We start from the raw sequence: 18,825 nt of genomic DNA, 5'->3' as shown, positions 1-18,825 counted from the left end.
ATGGTTTCAGAGAGTTAGGTTCTTTGGTAGCTGCTGGACCCGAGTGTATGGCCCTTGCCTTTGACGAGACCGTCCTTGCTGATGTCGATATTGATGAATTCGTCTTTGCACCACATCTGGCAAATATTGGTTCTGTCTACAGGCAGTTCTTTTTACGGTGTTTGGACGCTGATAATCACTCTGCCCAGTTCGTTGAAGGCTTACGCCTTGCTGCTGAAGCAGGTCCTTCCCAGCTATCAATTGATCTGTTAGGAGCTGCTGCTCCACACATGATATATGCTAGGTTTGCCTTGGGAATTGTTCTTGTTTGTTGTGGTTCTTTTGACCAAGGTATGGTGGTCATGGAATCATTTTTTAATCTTCTTCCTAACATTCCCGAAGCAGTTGAGATTGGTGAAATGTTTCTACATCAAGTTACATCCCTGAGATTACCAAGGAGTGGTCGTTATGACAATACCTTTCGTTTTGGTCCTGGTCTGCCTAATTGTTTTCTGAACAATTATACGGTGTTTTCCCTTTGTCGTCGATGTTTTGTTTACATGTATGCAACTTGCTTTCGCGAGCTATGCTAACTACATCCTATTCTCTACCTTGTACTCACCCAATAAATAAAGTACCTGCTGTTTTCCTTTTACACCAACAGAAGCCTTTTTCCATTAATACTTTAAGGGACATACATGCGTAGTTTGTTTGAGCATCAGATTAATATATGGGAGATTTGCATGTTAAGGCACTTCTAGAGAAAGATATTAGACTTTAGACACTTTATAAAGTAGAGGCACTTTATCATTATTTCGGAGACAACGTATGACGCTTCTGCCCCTCCGTAAAACAAATAAACACAAACTTTACATTAATTCATGTTTTAATATAGATAACTATACCCTAGACCATACTTTGTTAACCCAAGCAACAAAATGTATACCCTAAAACCAAATTATAGAATCCCTAACTACTACTACTTTATATTAATTCATGTTTTAATATAGATAACTATACCCTAGACCATACTTGGAGAACCCAAGCAACAAAATCTAAACCCTAAAACCAAATTATACAATACCTAACTACTAGTAGACCATATTTAGAAAACCCAAGGGAAAACCGTTCGCTTGGTTTCTGATTATCGCAGTTGGTGATGGACTATTTTGTTTGGACAACCAATAAATAAAACTATACCCTAGACCATATTTAGTAAACCCAAGCGAAAATATTATAATTTCGATTTTAACATCATAGGAATACGAAAACTAATAATACTAAAATATAAACAATTATTAAAATTTTATAGAAAATCACTCTTTGTGAGATGTCTTCCCCTTTATACAAAACGTCTTCTTTACACTCAAATGGGTAGATTCGATATATACATCATAGGAATACCAAAACTAATAATACTAAAATATAAACAAGTATTGAAATGTTATAAAAATTTCAATAAAGATAACTTTACCCTAGAATATATTTAGTAAACCCAAGGGAAAATATATTAATTTCGATTTATACATCATAGGAATACCAAAACGAACAATATTGAAATTTTATAAATTTTTCATAAAGATAACTATACCCTAGTCCATATTTACTTAACCCAAGTATATTAAACGTAAATGTGAAATTCATATATTATGAAAACCTTGTATAGACACTTTTTTTTAACTAAACTTCTATAATACTCACTAATAATTATAAACCGTTCGCTTGGTATCTGATAATTCTAGTTAGTCGTGGACTGTTGTGCTTGGACAACGAAACTCGTATCTATAGACGCAACGGTTCATTGATAATAAAAAGTAACCATTGCATTCAATATTGATCCTTATTTTTGGCTTTTTCGTATTCATTGCCTTTTAGAGTTCATTGAATATAGGATAAACTATTAGAGACTGTACATACATCCAACTATGTTCGTGGCTTTCAGACTTCCAATTTTTTCCATTATATATTCGTTACCCCTTATTCTCGCCAAAGATAGACTTTACACATAAAAAAATTATATATAATAACCAAAGCTTTTTGTCTCCACCGTCTCGAAGAACTAGGGATTTAGGTTTTGCAATTCGATATGGGTCATTACCACAATCTTTACGAGTTGTCACCTGTGATAACGGGATGGACGATCTGTGTTATGGTGCTTAGGGTTTACAGGAAATGGATCAATCAATCCTCGTTCCAACTTCGCTTGGTGTTGGTCGATACATCGGTAAGTTATCTACTGTGTCATGTGTAATTTTATCTCTCAATTTATCATACTTACTTAACATGCAATTCACAATTGTTTATTAAAGGGCACCCAAATTGAGGCAATAATCGATCGGAGTTTTTCTAAATTTTACTATGAAAAAATCAAAGAAAATCAGTGGAAAACTATAACAACATTCCGTGTTCGCCCTAACTCGGAAAAAGTTAGAGCCACCTCTCATACTTATGGGATATGGTTCGTCGATGAAACTTGTGTCACATCTGCTGATCCTAGAGAAACTGTCCTCTTTAATAATTTCACACCTTTCGACTACATTGTTGAGGACACTGTCCCAACAAATACATTGATTGGTAATTGGAATTCCCTTTAATTTAAACTTAGTCTTCACATATGTTTAAACGCTTGTACCGATCATATTAATCTTTGTGTATTTCAGATATAATTGGTGCTGTCGTCTATGTTGGTAGCCTGACCAATAACGCTCCGGATCGTGCTGATATCAATGGATACAGAATTCCTTTCAAACTCATGGATAGGAAGTAATTATACAATAAATATATATATACGTTAGGAATTATTTCATAATTTCCTACCTAATTTGTGTTTATATATGTTAACATTATATTTTTGATATTTTCAGCCATGTAGTACTGAGATGTGAGGCAACTGGGCAAACCGCCCTAGACTTTGACAGTAGCTACCGCAGATTTGGTCATCCGAATATTATTCTTGCTCTAGCTTGGTGGAGGATTGATAGGTATGCAGCAAGGCCGGAAAGTGTGAGGATTGTTAGCCATGGGCCTATATCGAAAGTTTATTCGGAGCCAGATATTGAAGAAGTGGAAGAGATCAAAATGGTGGCGATTAACTTATCCAAAAGCTAAAACTAATATTCATGTCTCTCTTATGATGATTGGTGAATGTTTTTGTTAAACTTTTTGTAAGGATGTACTCTGATGTAATATCTAACCCTTATTCTATCTCCCTTATATGTAGTTATGTATTAAGTTTTTGATAAACCTTTGTTTATTATGTGGCCTTTTTAATGATTATGTAAGTTTTAATTATCCATATAACTTGTTCAAATCCTATCAGAGATGATATACTGGCTACTACTACTTTATATTAATTCATGTTTTAATATACCCTAAAACCAAATTATACAATCCCTAACTACTACTACTTTATATTAATTCATGTTTTAATATAGATAACTATACCCTAGACCATACTTGGAGAACCCAAGCAACAAAATCTAAACCCTATACCCTGATTGTTTTTTTTTATTTTGGTTCCTACAACATATTAGCATTCACCCCCTACATCATGGTTATAATGTCAAAGATATTTGACTTTTATATTTGTAGTTGTTTATTGTATGAAAAAACCAATCCCATCCCTTAATAAAGAAGACATAAGTGTCCAACAGTTGTAATCCCTTAGGGGGGAAATTTCCCGCTTAAAAGTTAAATGGGGTGATAAGACAGATTGTCTCTTCTTCCCTCATAGTTAGGTTTACAAGTGTCCAACTTTATATAGCCAAAATAAGATGGTTTTCGGGATAAATATGTTATTTCTCTACAATTACCTTTTCTAACATAACCAATAGAAAAGGTTATGGATGGCTTACTATCTGTATTATTAGATAAAATTAAAATAACTTTCTAAATTTTTTGTAAAATTAGTTATGATTCATAAATACTAATTATTATATAAGTAACAAATTTAAATAATTTGTTATTTTTCCTATGATTCAAGTCTCTAACTTACTAAATATTCAATGGACATGGCTGGATTACTAGATTTATTTTTAGATATTAGTACATAAGTTACCCTTAATTATGTGAGTGATATGTTATAGTGACCCCCTGTTAAAAGTGACTGTGTTTTGTGAAATGAAAAACCTATCGAGTTGATCCAGATGGACACTATACTTTGCCTATATAGACTTGGACACCTTATTAACAATCTAGCTAATTAGGTCAACTTACGTTAAATCTGCCCATCTAAAATTTGTGCGGGAAATTTCCCCCCATAATGATTTAAACTTTTCACTGTTAACTCTTCTTTAGTAATGGATTGGGTTTTAGATTAGTTATTGGGATAATTAACAAGTACACATAATCAAGAAACCATTTTGTTTATAATTATACAAACAACATAATTTATTCAAAAAGTTTGTCTTTTTCAAAGTCGTAGAGATGTCCAAAAATAAGTATCCCTATCACATAACATATTGTGAATGGACTGAGTTAAGGTGTCCAATACTAAAAATCCACGTTTAAAAATATTTATATTTTTACGGCGTCGCATATAATCAAACCTCCCCCAAACACGATAATCCGGAGCTTTTCTTTTCGAGATTTTTTCCATATATAGATTCTGATATTCCGGAGTAGGAACCACGATGTCGTCATGCGAAAGTGGAGGTGAGTAATCTATAATTTAAATGGTAAAAAATTTGGAAAAAGCTATTATCGAGATAAATGATGATATCTTTTTGATCTGGTGTAGGAGTGAGCAACCTGTCCTCTCACACCGTGAGTGGAATCCCTCGGCAATGTACATGTGGCCAATTATCTGTGATGAAGACTTCAAAGACCCCGAAAAATCCTGGTAGACTCTTTCATTGTTGTCCTTACGGATCGGAGGAGGTAAGCAGATAAGCAACATCAATAGGAAAATCTGATTTATTTGTTAACATTTGATTAAAATTTTGTTTTGCCAAATATAGAGTAAGAATCATTTGTTTAAGTGGACCGACATATCCATGGTTGAAGAGATGGAAAGTGTTAAAAGGGTGGTTAAGACTCTGGAAGAAGACTTGGAAGTGATAGAGAAGAAATTCAAAGAATTTGAAGATTTTAAGGAACAAACACAGAAAGAGATTGAAGGTCTTAAGTGTGGACTGTTGCTATGTGGGAAAGATAGAGAAGATATTTGTGTGAAGAACAAAGTATTTATCTTTGGTGGTTTAATCATGGCTTTCGGATTCTATGTATTATTCAGTTGAGAGTAGAGTTAGTAGATTTAAGTATGAAATGTAATGTATGTGTGGGACTACTTATTCTATGAATTATGTTTCCATTATGTTTCATCCGACTCAAGTAATTTGATTTGTTAAGACTCAGTTCATGTCAAGGATAATAGATAAGAATAATGTGACAATAGAGTCCTAAAAGGACTGTAACAATGGATGAATTAATATGGATGGAAAGATAGGATGTAGACAAAATGAATTTCAGAGAAAATAATAGTTTGGGTACAGAGTACATAATAAAGAAAGGAAAAACAGAGCAGGCGCCAGTATCCACAGGAATATAGTAGGAAAGAAGGGAAATGATGGTTACGATTACAGAGAAAATAATAGTTTGGGTACAGAGTACATAATAAAGAAAAACAGAGTAGGCGCCAGTATCCACAGGAATATAGTAGGAAAGAAGGGAAATGATGGTTACGATTACAAACAGAAACTTGGGAAACATGTAGACACTAGGCAGCAAAGTCAGATGCATAAACAGGACAGACAAGATGCTCATAAATATCCATTGCATATTGACGCCTGAAACTGTCAACGTGTTTGTCAGTGATTTTCTCCATTTGATCTGGGAGTTTATCGCTTGCCATTATCTCAAGAAATTTCATAGCAACCGGGCCACAGTCACCAGATCTAACATTCTTGTATACACCATGTATTCGCCTCCACAGGAAAGGTTTTAGTCCATGGTTCTGGGAACATGCGGGCTTACAGTACCTCTGGATGAGGTGTGGCAAAAGGGTAACAACAGGCTCGATACATTCTTTAACTTTTTCCTCCGAATTGAGGTCAGTATTTGGGTCGAGAATTTCAACTTCCCAGACTCCTAGATTGATTGAAAGGCCTACCCAGTGGCAAGAATTCCAGATCATAGGTACGTAAATGGTATCAATGTCTGTGAACCACTCGGTGGTGGGGCCAACAATAAAGCGTTTCATGGGATCGGACCAGCGGACGCGAGATTTGATTTTTGCTGCTTTGAAAGATTTGTATTTTCCTTGTAAATGGTTAGCAAACCATGGTTCAACAAAAGCAGCACGCTGTGTGGCAAGTCTTGTTGCAAGCCTACTAGAAAGTAACTCCACTAAAACCTCCATGTGCTGTGGAAAGAAAGGCTAATATATTATTATCTCTGAGTACTGTCTAAATACAGAACAATGAGTTGAAAATAAAATATAGTTACCAGAGTTGAAACCCAATTTTGAGGTTTTGCAAGCTTCAGGAGGAATGAGTTGGGAAATAGGAATCCAGAATCCGTAACATGTTCCCTGAGAGGAGTAACAAGGATAGTTTAGGTGCCTTAATGACCACATGTGAGGATTGAAGAAAACAATTACAGTGTATGCATACGTATTAGGAGCTGATGAAAGGGTATCCAAAAAATGGGCATAATCTGTCTTTTTTAGGAGTGGTAAAAGTTGGTATGCCTCCATTTTTGGTTTTGATAAAAACTCAGCTACAAGAATAGACTCAGGTTCCGAAAGAATAGGTTTTTCTCTCGCTTGTGCTGGTGATGAATCTGAAACATTAACTAAATCCTCTTCTATAGGGTCTGATTTGTTAGACAGTTGCGATTTATTATCCTGGAAGATAAAATAAAATAAGCAATCATAATACTGTTATATTAAAAAGACCAAATTAGGAGGAAACAAAATAGAAAGTACATATGAATGACTAACAATGGAATCTTCTTTGTCCTGCAGATAAAGGAGAAATTGAATTTTAAAAGTCAATATCAATAAAAACTTGTTCTATTTATAAAAGGATAAAATTATAAGTAAACCTGATTATCCACAATGTTTTGTCCATCAATGTTTTCCCTTAAGAAGATTTTACCCTGCACCAATATGGAAAACATTGTAAAGTTAATGGGATTAAATGGTAAGAAGTAAAGAATGACTGAAATAGTTCATAGGCAGAGATAATATGTCCATACCTTAGTTGGGGATGATTGGTTGCTTATCTCTGATTTGGATGTGGTATCAAAAACAGGATCCCCCACCAATACCAATGCCTACAAACAGAAATAATATAAGTAGAAATACACATAAGAATTTGGGAATTGGTATACAAAAAACTTTAAATACACGTCATACAATACTGGCAAAGTTTAAAAGAAGAGAAGACCTGCAGTGGATTATCTTCAGAGATTGGTTGCATAGGTGTATCAATAATTTCCTGAGATGCAATAACACTAACCAATGTTTCCTGAGTGTATTAGCAAAAGGAATATGGTCAAATAGATATGTCAAAACAAGTATCCATTAATTCGTGACCATTATAACAAGACACACTCGGAAACTACTATGTTTTTTTGAAGGTATACCTTTATTGGGACATCTTCAGCAAATACCAAAGGCTGCAAACAACAAATAAATCAAATAACTATCAATATTATACTGGTATATATTATATTATAAAGAGCAGTTTTAGAAACACACAAAAGACCAATGGGACTGCAAAAAGGAATAATGAAATAAAATACGGGACCTTCAGTGGATTATCTTCATCCATTGGTTCAACAGGTGTATCTATAACATATTCAGACACATGGACAGTAGCCAATGTTTCCTGATATAATTTAAAAACTGGTAAGAGATTTGTTTCGAAATTATGGTAGTGAAAAAATTATATAGTTTATAAAAGTGACCAAATATTCCTGTCCATCATATCAAGAAACAGATCGTAACTATGATATATTGTTTGAAGGTAGACCTTAAGAGGGTTATATGCAGCTTTGGGTTGTCTGGAGGTATATACCACAGACTGAGGTGCATATAATCTATAGAATTCATCCTTGGAGTTGAAATTTAAAGATAATGCTTAGAATACACATATCAACTATGTTCGGTTGCACAAATTCTCGGGCTTGTAGTCCTAATTTAGAAAGCAATGTATGAGAAGATTTGATGGCAGTTAGGTTGTAGTACCTCAAATTGTTTTTGAAGCTTCGTTGTAGGAGGTTGAATACTGTCAGCAGCCATTGGAGATTTGATGGCAGTTAGGTTGTCACTTTTATCGAAACTGGGATCATTATTAATGTCCTTAACCTGTAAGAATAGTTAGGTTGAACTGTTAAACAAGAGAGAAAAAAAACTGGAATGGTCGCGTTTAAGACTAGCCACACATGTATATGTGTGCAATTATACCTTGGAGCAAGATGGATTGTATTCGTTACCCTCGAGAGCAGAAGGGGTATTCAAACCAAGGGAATCTTTGTTGGCAGTGTCATAAATGGGATTTCCTTGATGTGTATCAGGCTTATTAGGCTCTTCTGATGGGAGTGGGGTAATCAAGACATCCATGGGGTCAGCATCAAGCACCTGATTGTCATATGTGAAGCAATGATTAATTAAAGGGTAATTTTAAAGAGTAGCAAAAAACCAGAACACATACCGGGGTTTTAAATGTCGTTCTTTCAATGGAGTCCTCGACAAAACCATCAACCACATCATGGACGCCCAACTGGCCAGGATACCCAAATACCTCCCGGTATTGTTTCCAGTTGTGCTGAACACCATCACCAACCAATATATCTCCAGGAGATTGAGGTGCGACATCCGATATATTGAAATTCTTGTTGGATTGTGGCTGTTTAGAAAGGTAAAAAATGTTTAATATTATATAGATATTGTTACACAATAAGTAGGAAACAAATAAGATATAACAGACATACCTCCATATCCAAATCAGTGTTAGTTTGCGCGAACCCGGAGTTATATTCTGACTGATTGCTGTAGCCTTCATTATTGTTTGCCATAGGCAAATAATTGTCTAATTGTGATCCGAAATTGTCAGCATTGACTTTGGTTGCGCAGTGATCCTGTAATGTTAAACCACTTTTTATATTAATATTATAGTTATAGTCATAGCTATGTGAGTGGTAGAAGCTATAAACCTCCATAAGAAAGCCTTCATGTATGTGTGCGTTTGATAAAAATTCATTGCTTGAACGATCATTCTGGTAAGAAATAGAAGTTGTTTCCATAAGGTGAGGGGCAAACAGTGTCACTGAAGGAAGGGTAAGATATATACCTCATTGGACATATCATCCGGAGTGGTCTGAGATTTAACAGGAACTTTAGCTTGCGTCATGCGCCTGGATCTAGAGGCAAATTCACCACATCTAGAAGAGAGTTTCCTAGAGCGCTTGAATATGATTGCCTTATTTCTTTTTTCTAGCTTCAATACACGCTTTGATAGCTCTGCCACTTGGTTTTTCAGTTCCACCATTAAAGAAGACTTCTCATCATCACATAGAGTTAGAGAAGACCGGCTATGGGTAGCATAGCGATGCTTTGATTTTGGAGACTGACACTTCACACGTAGTCGCGTGTTAGATTTCTTCTGCCCTGGTTTCTTTTTACGCTCGACAATGTGCCTTTTATGAACAACTGCGACTTTCTCTTTTGGGATAGAAATGAATGGTAATGAGTCATCACCTCCTGGCCATTCAGATTTATTGAATTTATTTGATCTGAGTATCAGTTCCAACATATAAGCTACTTTCTTGTCTTTCACCTCATCATCCCACTCCCCCCAAGATTTGTCAACATTTTGGCCAAGAAGAATATAAGGATCCACTTTCTCCTGACCAAACAGAAGGGTAAATTGAGTAACAAAGAGGGTATGTAAAGATGAAGCTACCAAGGTTGGAAACTTATACCTTCAGGTGGTGCTCAAGAGCGTGTATTTGAGAAAGAGAAATTAATTGTTTTGGCAGAGAGACTTTATTCCAGTGTTTGATAGTCAATGAGGTGGAATCATCAGTGACCAAATCAACCATGCCAGGAATGTTTCGAAATGCTAGGAGTTGCAACGCAAGCGGAAAACCTTTCAGACGGAATGTGATCTGCTGAAGTTGTTTGGCGAAATTCTTCACAGGATCAGTTGACACCAATTTTTTCCCAGTGCCTGATGGTAGAATACGTTTCCCGGGTCTCATGGATGCTATTGTCTTCATAAATGACTCTCTACCCCAAGGGAAGGCAAGGAACGCTTCAATATCTGCCAACATCTCAACATATTTAAATGTGGGCCTCCCCGTTTGGTTTGAGGATATGAGGACACCATCAACAATGAGGAGATACGCAAGCTTAACTCTGTGTTCAGGAGACAAGGGTTTTTTGGGGTTGAGGAGCATTTCAGATACATCACCTAAGGTTGCGTCCTTATCTTTCCCTATTAACTCGTTCCAGTAACAATCCTGCCCTTCAACATAAGATGGCTCACTTTCTGGATCATAGTCCTCTAGAAATTCACCGCAGGGCAAACCAGTTAAAGCACCAAATTCAATAAGGGAAAATCTCAGGGGTTGTCCACCAAACACAGTCCATAATTCATACTTCCGTTTGGTTATCAACTGCCTACATAGCAAAGAATGTATCAGCTTGCAAGAACTAGGGCTTCGACTTACCGGCAAGTCGAAGAGAGGACCGAAGCAAGATTGCAGAATAGTGTCGAATTCCGGTGTCCCATGGAAAATAGACCGGATAAACGAAAGAATGTCGGGTTTACAATAGACATTTAGCCTCGCTTTGGGATAACGATCAGTGGCGAAAAGTCGATTAGGAAGATTTGAATCCCATTCTGAAGAAGGTTGCTTTGAAGTCGAGGCTGCAGTTGGTTTTTGAACTGGTTAATTGCATAAATTAGTTATGAGAACATGAGCATTGGGTTCAATAATTACCTTCCATTAGGGAGATGCGTGGAGTTTCTGATAATGTAAACACTTCGAAGACAATGATGTACAGCCCTACGACAACGATGAAGTAGGGAAACCGTGCGACAGGGGTTAGTTGACAAAGGAAATGGCGGGTCAGATTTGAGCTTTAAACGGGAGAATGAAGAAACGGTAAAGAAGTTGGGAGAAGAAATTAGGGTTTTTTACAGTGTGGGGGAAACCGTAACAAGTGGGGAGGATAGAGACAGAGGCAAACCAGGTTCGGTTTGTAGAAAGAGAAACAGAACCGGCTGTAGAACCGGATTGAGGGTATAATGGAGATTTGGCAATGTGAGAGTGCCTTCTCCCTTCAAAGTGCCTAAAGGCACAAATAAGTTGAGGTAAGTGCTTTATTATGCAATAATTCCTATATAATGTACATGCTTCTTCTACCAAACCATAACTCAAACAACAAATATGGAAAACCTTGATATCAATGTTGCCATAGATATTGCTATGCGTGTAGGAGCTGATAGTTTCATCAATCTAGGGGGAATGCTTGGGACTTCAAAGTTCTACAACACACTTGCTTCTGATCCTGCAGTTCTTCGTACTATCTCTCTACAATATCTTTTCAACAATCCTCATCTTATTACCAATGAATCTCCTTTCCATCCATTTTTCTCCCGCTGTGTCCAAGCTGGTAATCCAACTGCGTGTTACCTAGAAAGCCTAAAGCTTGCAACAAGAGAGGGTCGGGCAGAGTATGCTCTCCAACTGCTGCTATCGCAACCGGATCCTCTACCTCATGCTAACTTCACCATAGCCTTGCTGCAAGTGTGTTTGGGCTTTTACGATGATGCTCTTCGTAGCTGTTCTACATTTTTATGTTCTACTGGCTCATTCGAAGCAGCAGATTCCATTGGCAGTACTGTCTTCAGGCAAATAATGCAAATTGGCCCTTTGAAGATACGGAGTCATAGTAATACTTGGAAATGGGTCGACATTCCTCTCTGTCTAGGCTGCAACCTAAGCAACAGATGCATTAACTGTTTCCTCTATTGGTTCTCTGTTATGTACCTCCTCCTGTGCTAGTTCTCTGCTCTTGCTCAGTTCTGTTGGTGTCTTTGATTGTTTTTTTAAATAATTTTAGTCTTTCTTCCTCTTATATGTATTTTCCCTTTTATGTGTTTGTTCTCCAGCTTAAATATGTTATTCTTCTTTTAACTTATGCTCTGTTTCCTTTTACTACTCTCCACTGACCCAAATAAGCTTACTGACACATTTACCTACTCCTTCTGTTCCCCCAAAACGCATCCACTATGTTCTCCTATTTCACCTGTAGTCATAAATGAGTACACCATTTACTCAGTTCTGAACTACCATATTTATTGCATACAATGGAAAACACTGAAACTTCTTCCGCCTATAAAACTGAGAACTACCTCTCCACCGTCTTCCCTCAGCGTACCCCAAACACATAAAGAGCAAGCGCAAGACAATGAATACCATTCCAAATGTTCTTCTTACTGACATTGTTAGGCGTGTAGGGAAGCATGGGTTCCGTGAGCTTGGCCCTCTAATCGCTGCTGGTCCTGCTACCAAAGCAATAGCTTTCGCAGACGAAGTGCTCCAGGATGCTGACATAGATGAATTCATCTTCGTGAGCCGCCTATGCCTTGAAAACTCCAGGTACAGGCCTTTCCTTTTAAAATGTGTTGCTGCAGGCAACGTTACTGCAAACTATGTCGAAGGTCTCCGCTTAGCTGTTCAGACGGGCCCTAGCCAAAGGGCACTCGATCTAATAGCTTCAGCAACTGACGAAGTTATGTACGCTCACTTTGCTCTTGGATCTTTCCTGATTTGCTGCGGTGCATTTGACCAAGGCATGGAAGTGTTCTTTTCTTTCTTCAGAAGTGTTGGCACCATTGAGGAGGCTGTTGGAGTTGCTGAAATGGTTATACATCAAATAGCGGACATGGGAATTTTACCTTCTGGCCTCTATGACAACACACTCCGCTTTGGTGGGTTACCACACTGTGTGCTCAACAACTTCTCTCTTCTCCATCTCTGCCCAAAATGCTTCGCCTTCCACTACGCAAGGCGTATTCAGGCAATGTGCTAACCCATCCTCCTATCTCGTCAGCCACTATCTCGCTCTTATTCTGTAGACCATGTTACTGATGTATTAGTATATGGAACTGTCGTATGCTGTAGTCTTTATTATGCCAAACTGTGTAACGCCTAAGCCAAAAAACCTGCTACTCCTGTCCTACCTCTAGTGTTTCCTTTTGATTCAGAAAACAAAATTTTCACCAAATGCCATTGTCATATATATAGTTAGGGCCGTTACAAAGCGACATACATATTTGCAACTTATTTGCAGTCCCTAATAGAAACTTACATCCTTCAGGCAAACACAACCATACAGGCAATACATATCAATCAATTACCTTGCCTAGTACATGTTCACAAAACAAAACCCCTCAGGTCTCCGCCTTCACCTTCTACGATTTCAAGCTGAAATCCAAAAGCATGCTTACTCCAGTGGCCAAAACGTTCTTGCACCAGTTCCACAAAAGACTTGTTCTACAAGTCGCAACAGATTTCACCCCAGCCTCTAGTCAATACCGGCTCTGCCTGCTGCTTTACAGTAGTTACCAAAAAACCTCCACTGCCCTGCATTTGGGGCACAAAAAACTGTTCTCTCCCCTGCAATTATAAAACCTACCTATGTTAAAAGTTCTATGTTACTAGTTCCATTACAAATCCAAACTTCTAACTTTTTGTCAACTACTTGACCAACCTTATACAGCAGGATTAGAGCAAGTGGCCCTGTTATGTCCTGTTTCATAGCATATTGAACACTTATGAGGACCACCCTTTCTCCGCTTTCCTCCCTGAGATATAGACAAACCATAGGAAGCCTGTAAAATACAGTATGTGTATCCTTGTATTTGATAACAAGTTTAAGGCGTGTAGAAAGGTACCACATGTTCTCCAGCTGAGGGAATCCTACGTTTCTTTCTCCTTCCTGGACCAGGAGGATTCCTTGGCGGATTGAATTGCTCCTGTTCCACAACTTCAGGGACTTCTGCATCACCCTGATTTGGTACAGGGAATATGAACTGCTCATATGCAGCATGGAAGACTGTCAGCTTGTAAACATCTCCAACCAGTGTTGGGATGTGTACACCGTTTATCCTTGCCGCAGCCAGTGCATGAGGACAAGGGATCAGCAACTTCTGAAACTGCTGACAGGAGCATGTCTTCTTCTGAAGATCCACATAGTATGACTTCCCCTCAGGTGTACTCACTTGGTAACTCCAATCTGAAACGCCTTTCACATTCAAACCTGCTGATGCTGTATGGTAGCGCATCATTAACTTGTTCACATTTGGTGTTATAGGTTCCGAAAGTGAAAGCAAACGCTTTGTCTTTGCTCTTCTAAAACAAAACCATTGCATCAGTTTTGTTCTGATCGACTCTACCATACTTACAATAGGAAGTTCAACAATCTTCGCCAATGCACTATTAAGCGCTTCAGCAATGTTACTGCTCATCATATTATACCGCTTCGCGTTACAGTAAGCTTGCGTCCAGTGCTCAAGGGGAATGGCATCCAAGTATTCTCCACACTTCTTGCTTCTGCTACAAATTTCTACATAGTGTTCTTTGAACTCTCCAACATTGAAAGACCTTGCAGCTTTTCCAACTAGGCATGCAAGTCCTTTCCCAGAAAAGTGCTTAACATTCCTCTCTATGTGCACTGCACATGCACCATGGAAAGCCAGAGGATAGACCTCAAGAAGTCCCGCATATATTGCTCGATGCCTGTCAGAAATGATCACCAAATCTTCAGAGTCAGGAAGAAGGGCACTTAGCTGCCTAAAAAACCATGTCCAGGCAGGGGCATTTTCTGAGTCAACAATGCCAAATGCTATAGGATAGACTTGAAAGTTCGCATCTTGCATACTAGCAGCTAACAGAACTCCTTTGAACTTTGCTTTGATAGCTGTCCCATCCACAAGGACTACCTTCCTCATATGCGGAATACCAGCAATGCTTGCACCAAGTGCAAAGAAAAGATATTTGAACTGGGTGCTCCCTTTTGCACCCAACTTGTGCTCAAGTTTGTAAACAGTCCCAGGATTACCTTCCCTTAGCAAATACATATAACCAGCAAGCAGTTTGTAACTCTCTTCGTCACTGCCTCTGCTCTTCCTAACTGCTGCTTCTTTCGCATGCCACGCCTTCATGTAAGTCACAGATACTTTCAGCTCTTCAAGTACAATGTCAGGAATGTCTGCAGCTCTTGGCCCCCTTAATCCGTTTGCAAACTTCTTCTCCAATACAGAACCAATAACCTTAGCTGAAGCTTGCTTTCCATATTGTGACCTTGCCGCAATTGTGCAACTGTGGGTTAAAGTCATTGTTCGGACCTGGAAATTTGTAGAGTTGTCTGAGACACGATGCCCAAACACTCTCCACCTACATCTGGGGTCAACGCACACAAAGATTAGCCTTCTTGGATCAGACCTTGTCTGCCTGAAATGAAACATTCTCTTGATTGCATAAACGGCTAAGGTGTTCTGCATATCAACTTTATCTTTGAAAACACGTCCAATATAGATAGCATCATCTTCAGCTGAAACAGGAGCACATCCATCTGTGTTGGTCAAGTCAATGACATCATCAAACACAGGTTCTGCATCAGTTGGTGGCATTGTCCCCACCTCATCACCCATATCATCAGTGTCTTCAACACTCAGAGGTTTATCAAGAGATCTATTCAAGTAAGCAAGGACATCATCACAAACATGATGTTCTCTGGAATGCCTTGGTTCCTCCATCCAGGCATTACTTATTACAGCATCTTGAGGTTCTTCAACAGCAGAAGGTCCTACATTAGTTGGTGGCATTGTGCCCACCTCATCACCCATATCATCAGTGTCTTGCAGACTCAGAGGTTTATCAAGAGATCTATTCAAGTAAGCGAGGACCTCATCACCAACATCTCTTTCTCTGGAATGCCTTGGTTCCTCCATCCACTCATTACTTATTACAGCATCTTGAGGTTCTTCAACAGCAGAAGCGCCTCCTTCCTCCATAACAGGAACCGCCCAATCATCTGACCAATCGGAGTCATTAAGGTCCCCCCAGTTTGCGTACGCAGTCAACTCAGACACAGTCAAGCCATTTTCATCAGAACCTGAACTTTCAACCCCATCCGTGAAATAGGCGTCAGACTCTCCATCACATTGAGACTTCCCCCTTTCCCTTGCACTGGTTTGACCTTTCTCTTTAGCCAAATCTGCCTGACGCTTCTCCAATGCTTCAAACTCTCGCAACATTAGTTCATCCTCAGTATTGGGCTCACTCAGATAATTTGATAAAGAAGGTGTTGATGCATTTGAAAGACTTATTATACCAGGGACAGTACTACCCGGTATCTCCTCAATACTCCTTCCCAAACCAGCAACACTTTCCCTTACACAACTAGGGCCAGCATCAACACATAACTCAGGCATCCCCCGCCGACTACAACCACCTTCATCGATCATCACCCCTTTCCCTTTATCAAGGCCTTCTCCAAAGAGCCTACGCCTTACCTGACTGCCGGAATTTTCGTTCCTGTTCTCAGTTGTGGCAGTCTCGACACTATACATCCTGATCCCATCTCCATGGATAGGATCCTGTTCATCCTCTGCTGCAACACAAACTCTTCTCATGCGTGTACTACAACTTGCTTCTGAAGCCTCTTGCAGAGACAGGAGCAAATTAAGATGAACTGCAGTTCTTCGGACATTAAGGAAATTTCGGATTCCCATTTCACTTGAAATTATTACAGGAGGTCTGCGGTTAACTGAAAACATTGACAGTTGGCTTGGAAGCCAATAACTCAGCTTTGGCATCAGGGTCATCTCGGACAGATCAAACTCCGCAATAACTTTCGCTATCAGCTCGTCATAACTCATTGTCATGCTCATTGATATGCTTCGGGCATAGCACTCCTTTGCAATGAGAAAATCCCATATACCATTTTCACAGCACTCCCAGCTACCAGCAATCACGATAATTGCATGTTCATCTCCCTGCACATGAACAATTATTATAAGATACAGAACCAAACTCCATTGACGAATTCATTCTGCTATACACTGACTACAAGTACAAAAACCACTTAAACCCAAAAAAAATTCAACCTAGCATCCAAAACGACAACAAACATAGCTCTGCATAATATAATTAAAAACCCGACTAATATCCATAACAGAAACGGACTACTACCCATCATACAAACAACTAAATTCCAGTGACAGTTGTGTGAGTTTCCAACTTAACATCAGTAACCTCACAATGAGCTTCAGAGTAATCGATTCCAGAGCTAATGGATATGTATAGGAGTATAAAAGCGAAATCATTACCTCAGAGTTCATGGTTCAAACGGCCACCTTCTCTCTATGAACTTCTATCTTCAGCTCTAGCTTTATGAATCCAACAATTTTAAACAACAATTATCAGATCCAAATATCCACAAACACCTACCACTCTTCTTATATCCTGTATCGTTTCTCACGTTTACCTACCCCACGGATTAAGCTTACACATCGTCGTTTCTCAGCCACAAAAAAGCCGGCACTGTTGGAGATGTCATCTCCGTCGTCAGTTTTGCGAATTCAAGCAATTCCAATCCCGCCCAACTTTTAGAGGGCAAATGTGTAATTTCGCACGAGTGATAAATGCCCAATTTGAAAGGCCCGGTAGATGTTCCTTTATCGAAATTTCTGGGCCAAATAATGCCCATTTTGGCAATTACCCCTAAGAAATAGATATATTAGGAATTGTAAAATAAATATTAATAATATTTATATAGGCCTACTAAATTATTTTTCTTAAAAAAATATCTTATTATATAAAATATGGTTTTCAAAGTTAATAACTCATAGGATCGTGACACGTGGCAAATCTATCGATCTTAGATTTTGCCATCTGTCAAACCTTTTTAATAATAATTAAAAAAAAAGATAATTATAAATTTAAACAGTTTTAAATGTAACAAGATCACTATAAGGAAACTATACATATATTTCCATAAGAGATTTTGCCAGTGGCAAATAAAAAATAGTTTTACAATTTAAAATTGTAAAAAGATAATTATAACAAAATTATAAATTTAAAGAGTTTTATAATATAAAAAGAATATTATAAGGAAACTATATATATATATAAAGAAATTATATGTATATTTTCCATAAAAATAGAAATTATAAAATTATGCTAAACGTTTTATTTATAAGTTACTAACTGTACAAGAAAAAAGATTTAAAAATAAAAAAAATCAGGAAATTATATAATTTATTAATCATATACGAAAAAGATTGTAAATACTCACCTCTTTATAAACAAATAGTTTGTCTCATATTTTCTCACCAAGCAAACTAATTTCTTAAGAAACATCACCATTTTTTTAACTTCATTCTATAAGTAAAGTTTTTACTCTCTTTTTTGTCATAAATTATTTTTAAAATAATATTAGTAACTAACCTTTGACTCAAAAATAGTTAAGAAAATATCCATGAGTCAAAAAAAACTTTAGAAACTAACGTTTTTCAGCAATTAAATAGCCCTCAAACTAAAGACAAAACATACATGTAATTAGAATTTAAAAAACAAGAAATAAACACTAATAACACGAAATCTAAAAATAAAGAAAATTAATATTGGAATTTTTACGACGAAAGAGAGACATCCACTTAGAATCAGAGAAAAAAAACAATGTCATTTAATAAAATAGCATATCATACTAAAAGAAATATGAGTAGCATATGATTGTTAATGGAGGTGACGATGGTGGTGGTTGATGGTTACAGATGTGGTGATAGATTAATTTTAAAAATAACATGAACCATGTAATAATTA

The 18,825-nt window shown here is 37.6% G+C and overlaps 2 protein-coding genes and 1 long non-coding RNA gene across 3 annotated transcripts; 1 reads left to right on the top strand and 2 right to left on the bottom strand.

Moving 5' to 3' along the window:
* The first annotated feature begins 4,673 nt into the window (after positions 1-4,673).
* Positions 4,674-5,304, top strand: LOC110227819. The gene is made up of 2 exons (XM_021023531.1): positions 4,674-4,857; positions 4,938-5,304. Exons 1-2 carry the CDS (start codon positions 4,789-4,791, stop codon positions 5,214-5,216), a joined length of 348 nt encoding a protein of 115 aa, XP_020879190.1. The 5' UTR covers positions 4,674-4,788; the 3' UTR covers positions 5,217-5,304.
* Positions 5,305-5,554: 250 nt separating this feature from the next.
* On the bottom strand, positions 5,555-6,744 carry LOC110227472. Its single transcript, XM_021021669.1, has 3 exons — positions 6,591-6,744; positions 6,424-6,508; positions 5,555-6,340 (listed from the first exon to the last, which is right to left on the bottom strand). Exons 1-3 carry the CDS (start codon positions 6,671-6,673, stop codon positions 5,696-5,698), a joined length of 813 nt encoding a protein of 270 aa, XP_020877328.1. The 5' UTR covers positions 6,674-6,744; the 3' UTR covers positions 5,555-5,695.
* A 625-nt stretch (positions 6,745-7,369) lies between these two features.
* On the bottom strand, positions 7,370-8,248 carry LOC9301348. Its single transcript, XR_002333338.1, has 3 exons — positions 8,171-8,248; positions 7,567-7,599; positions 7,370-7,448 (listed from the first exon to the last, which is right to left on the bottom strand). It is a non-coding gene; the product is annotated as an uncharacterized LOC9301348 (long non-coding RNA).
* Positions 8,249-18,825: the final 10,577 nt, after the last annotated feature.

The sequence above is a fragment of the Arabidopsis lyrata genome, assembly GCF_000004255.2.
Source record: "Arabidopsis lyrata subsp. lyrata unplaced genomic scaffold ARALYscaffold_8, whole genome shotgun sequence".
Classification (NCBI taxonomy): domain Eukaryota; kingdom Viridiplantae; phylum Streptophyta; class Magnoliopsida; order Brassicales; family Brassicaceae; genus Arabidopsis; species Arabidopsis lyrata.
The sequence above is the reverse complement of the archived record's forward strand: the minus strand, read 5'-3'. Positions and strand labels throughout refer to the sequence as shown.

Excerpts from the sequence above, each read along its gene's own strand:
- LOC110227819 (XM_021023531.1), top strand. The coding sequence starts at position 4,789 with ATGAAGACTTCAAAGACCCCGAAAAATCCTGGTAGACTCTTTCATTGT. Across the intron at positions 4,858-4,937 it reads GTCCTTACGGATCGGAGGAG|AGTAAGAATCATTTGTTTAA; the intron begins GTAAGCAGATAA and ends TGCCAAATATAG.
- LOC110227472 (XM_021021669.1), bottom strand. The coding sequence starts at position 6,673 with ATGGAGGCATACCAACTTTTACCACTCCTAAAAAAGACAGATTATGCC. Across the intron at positions 6,509-6,590 it reads CTTTCATCAGCTCCTAATAC|GGAACATGTTACGGATTCTG; the intron begins GTATGCATACAC and ends TACTCCTCTCAG. Across the intron at positions 6,341-6,423 it reads AAAATTGGGTTTCAACTCTG|CACATGGAGGTTTTAGTGGA; the intron begins GTAACTATATTT and ends TTCTTTCCACAG.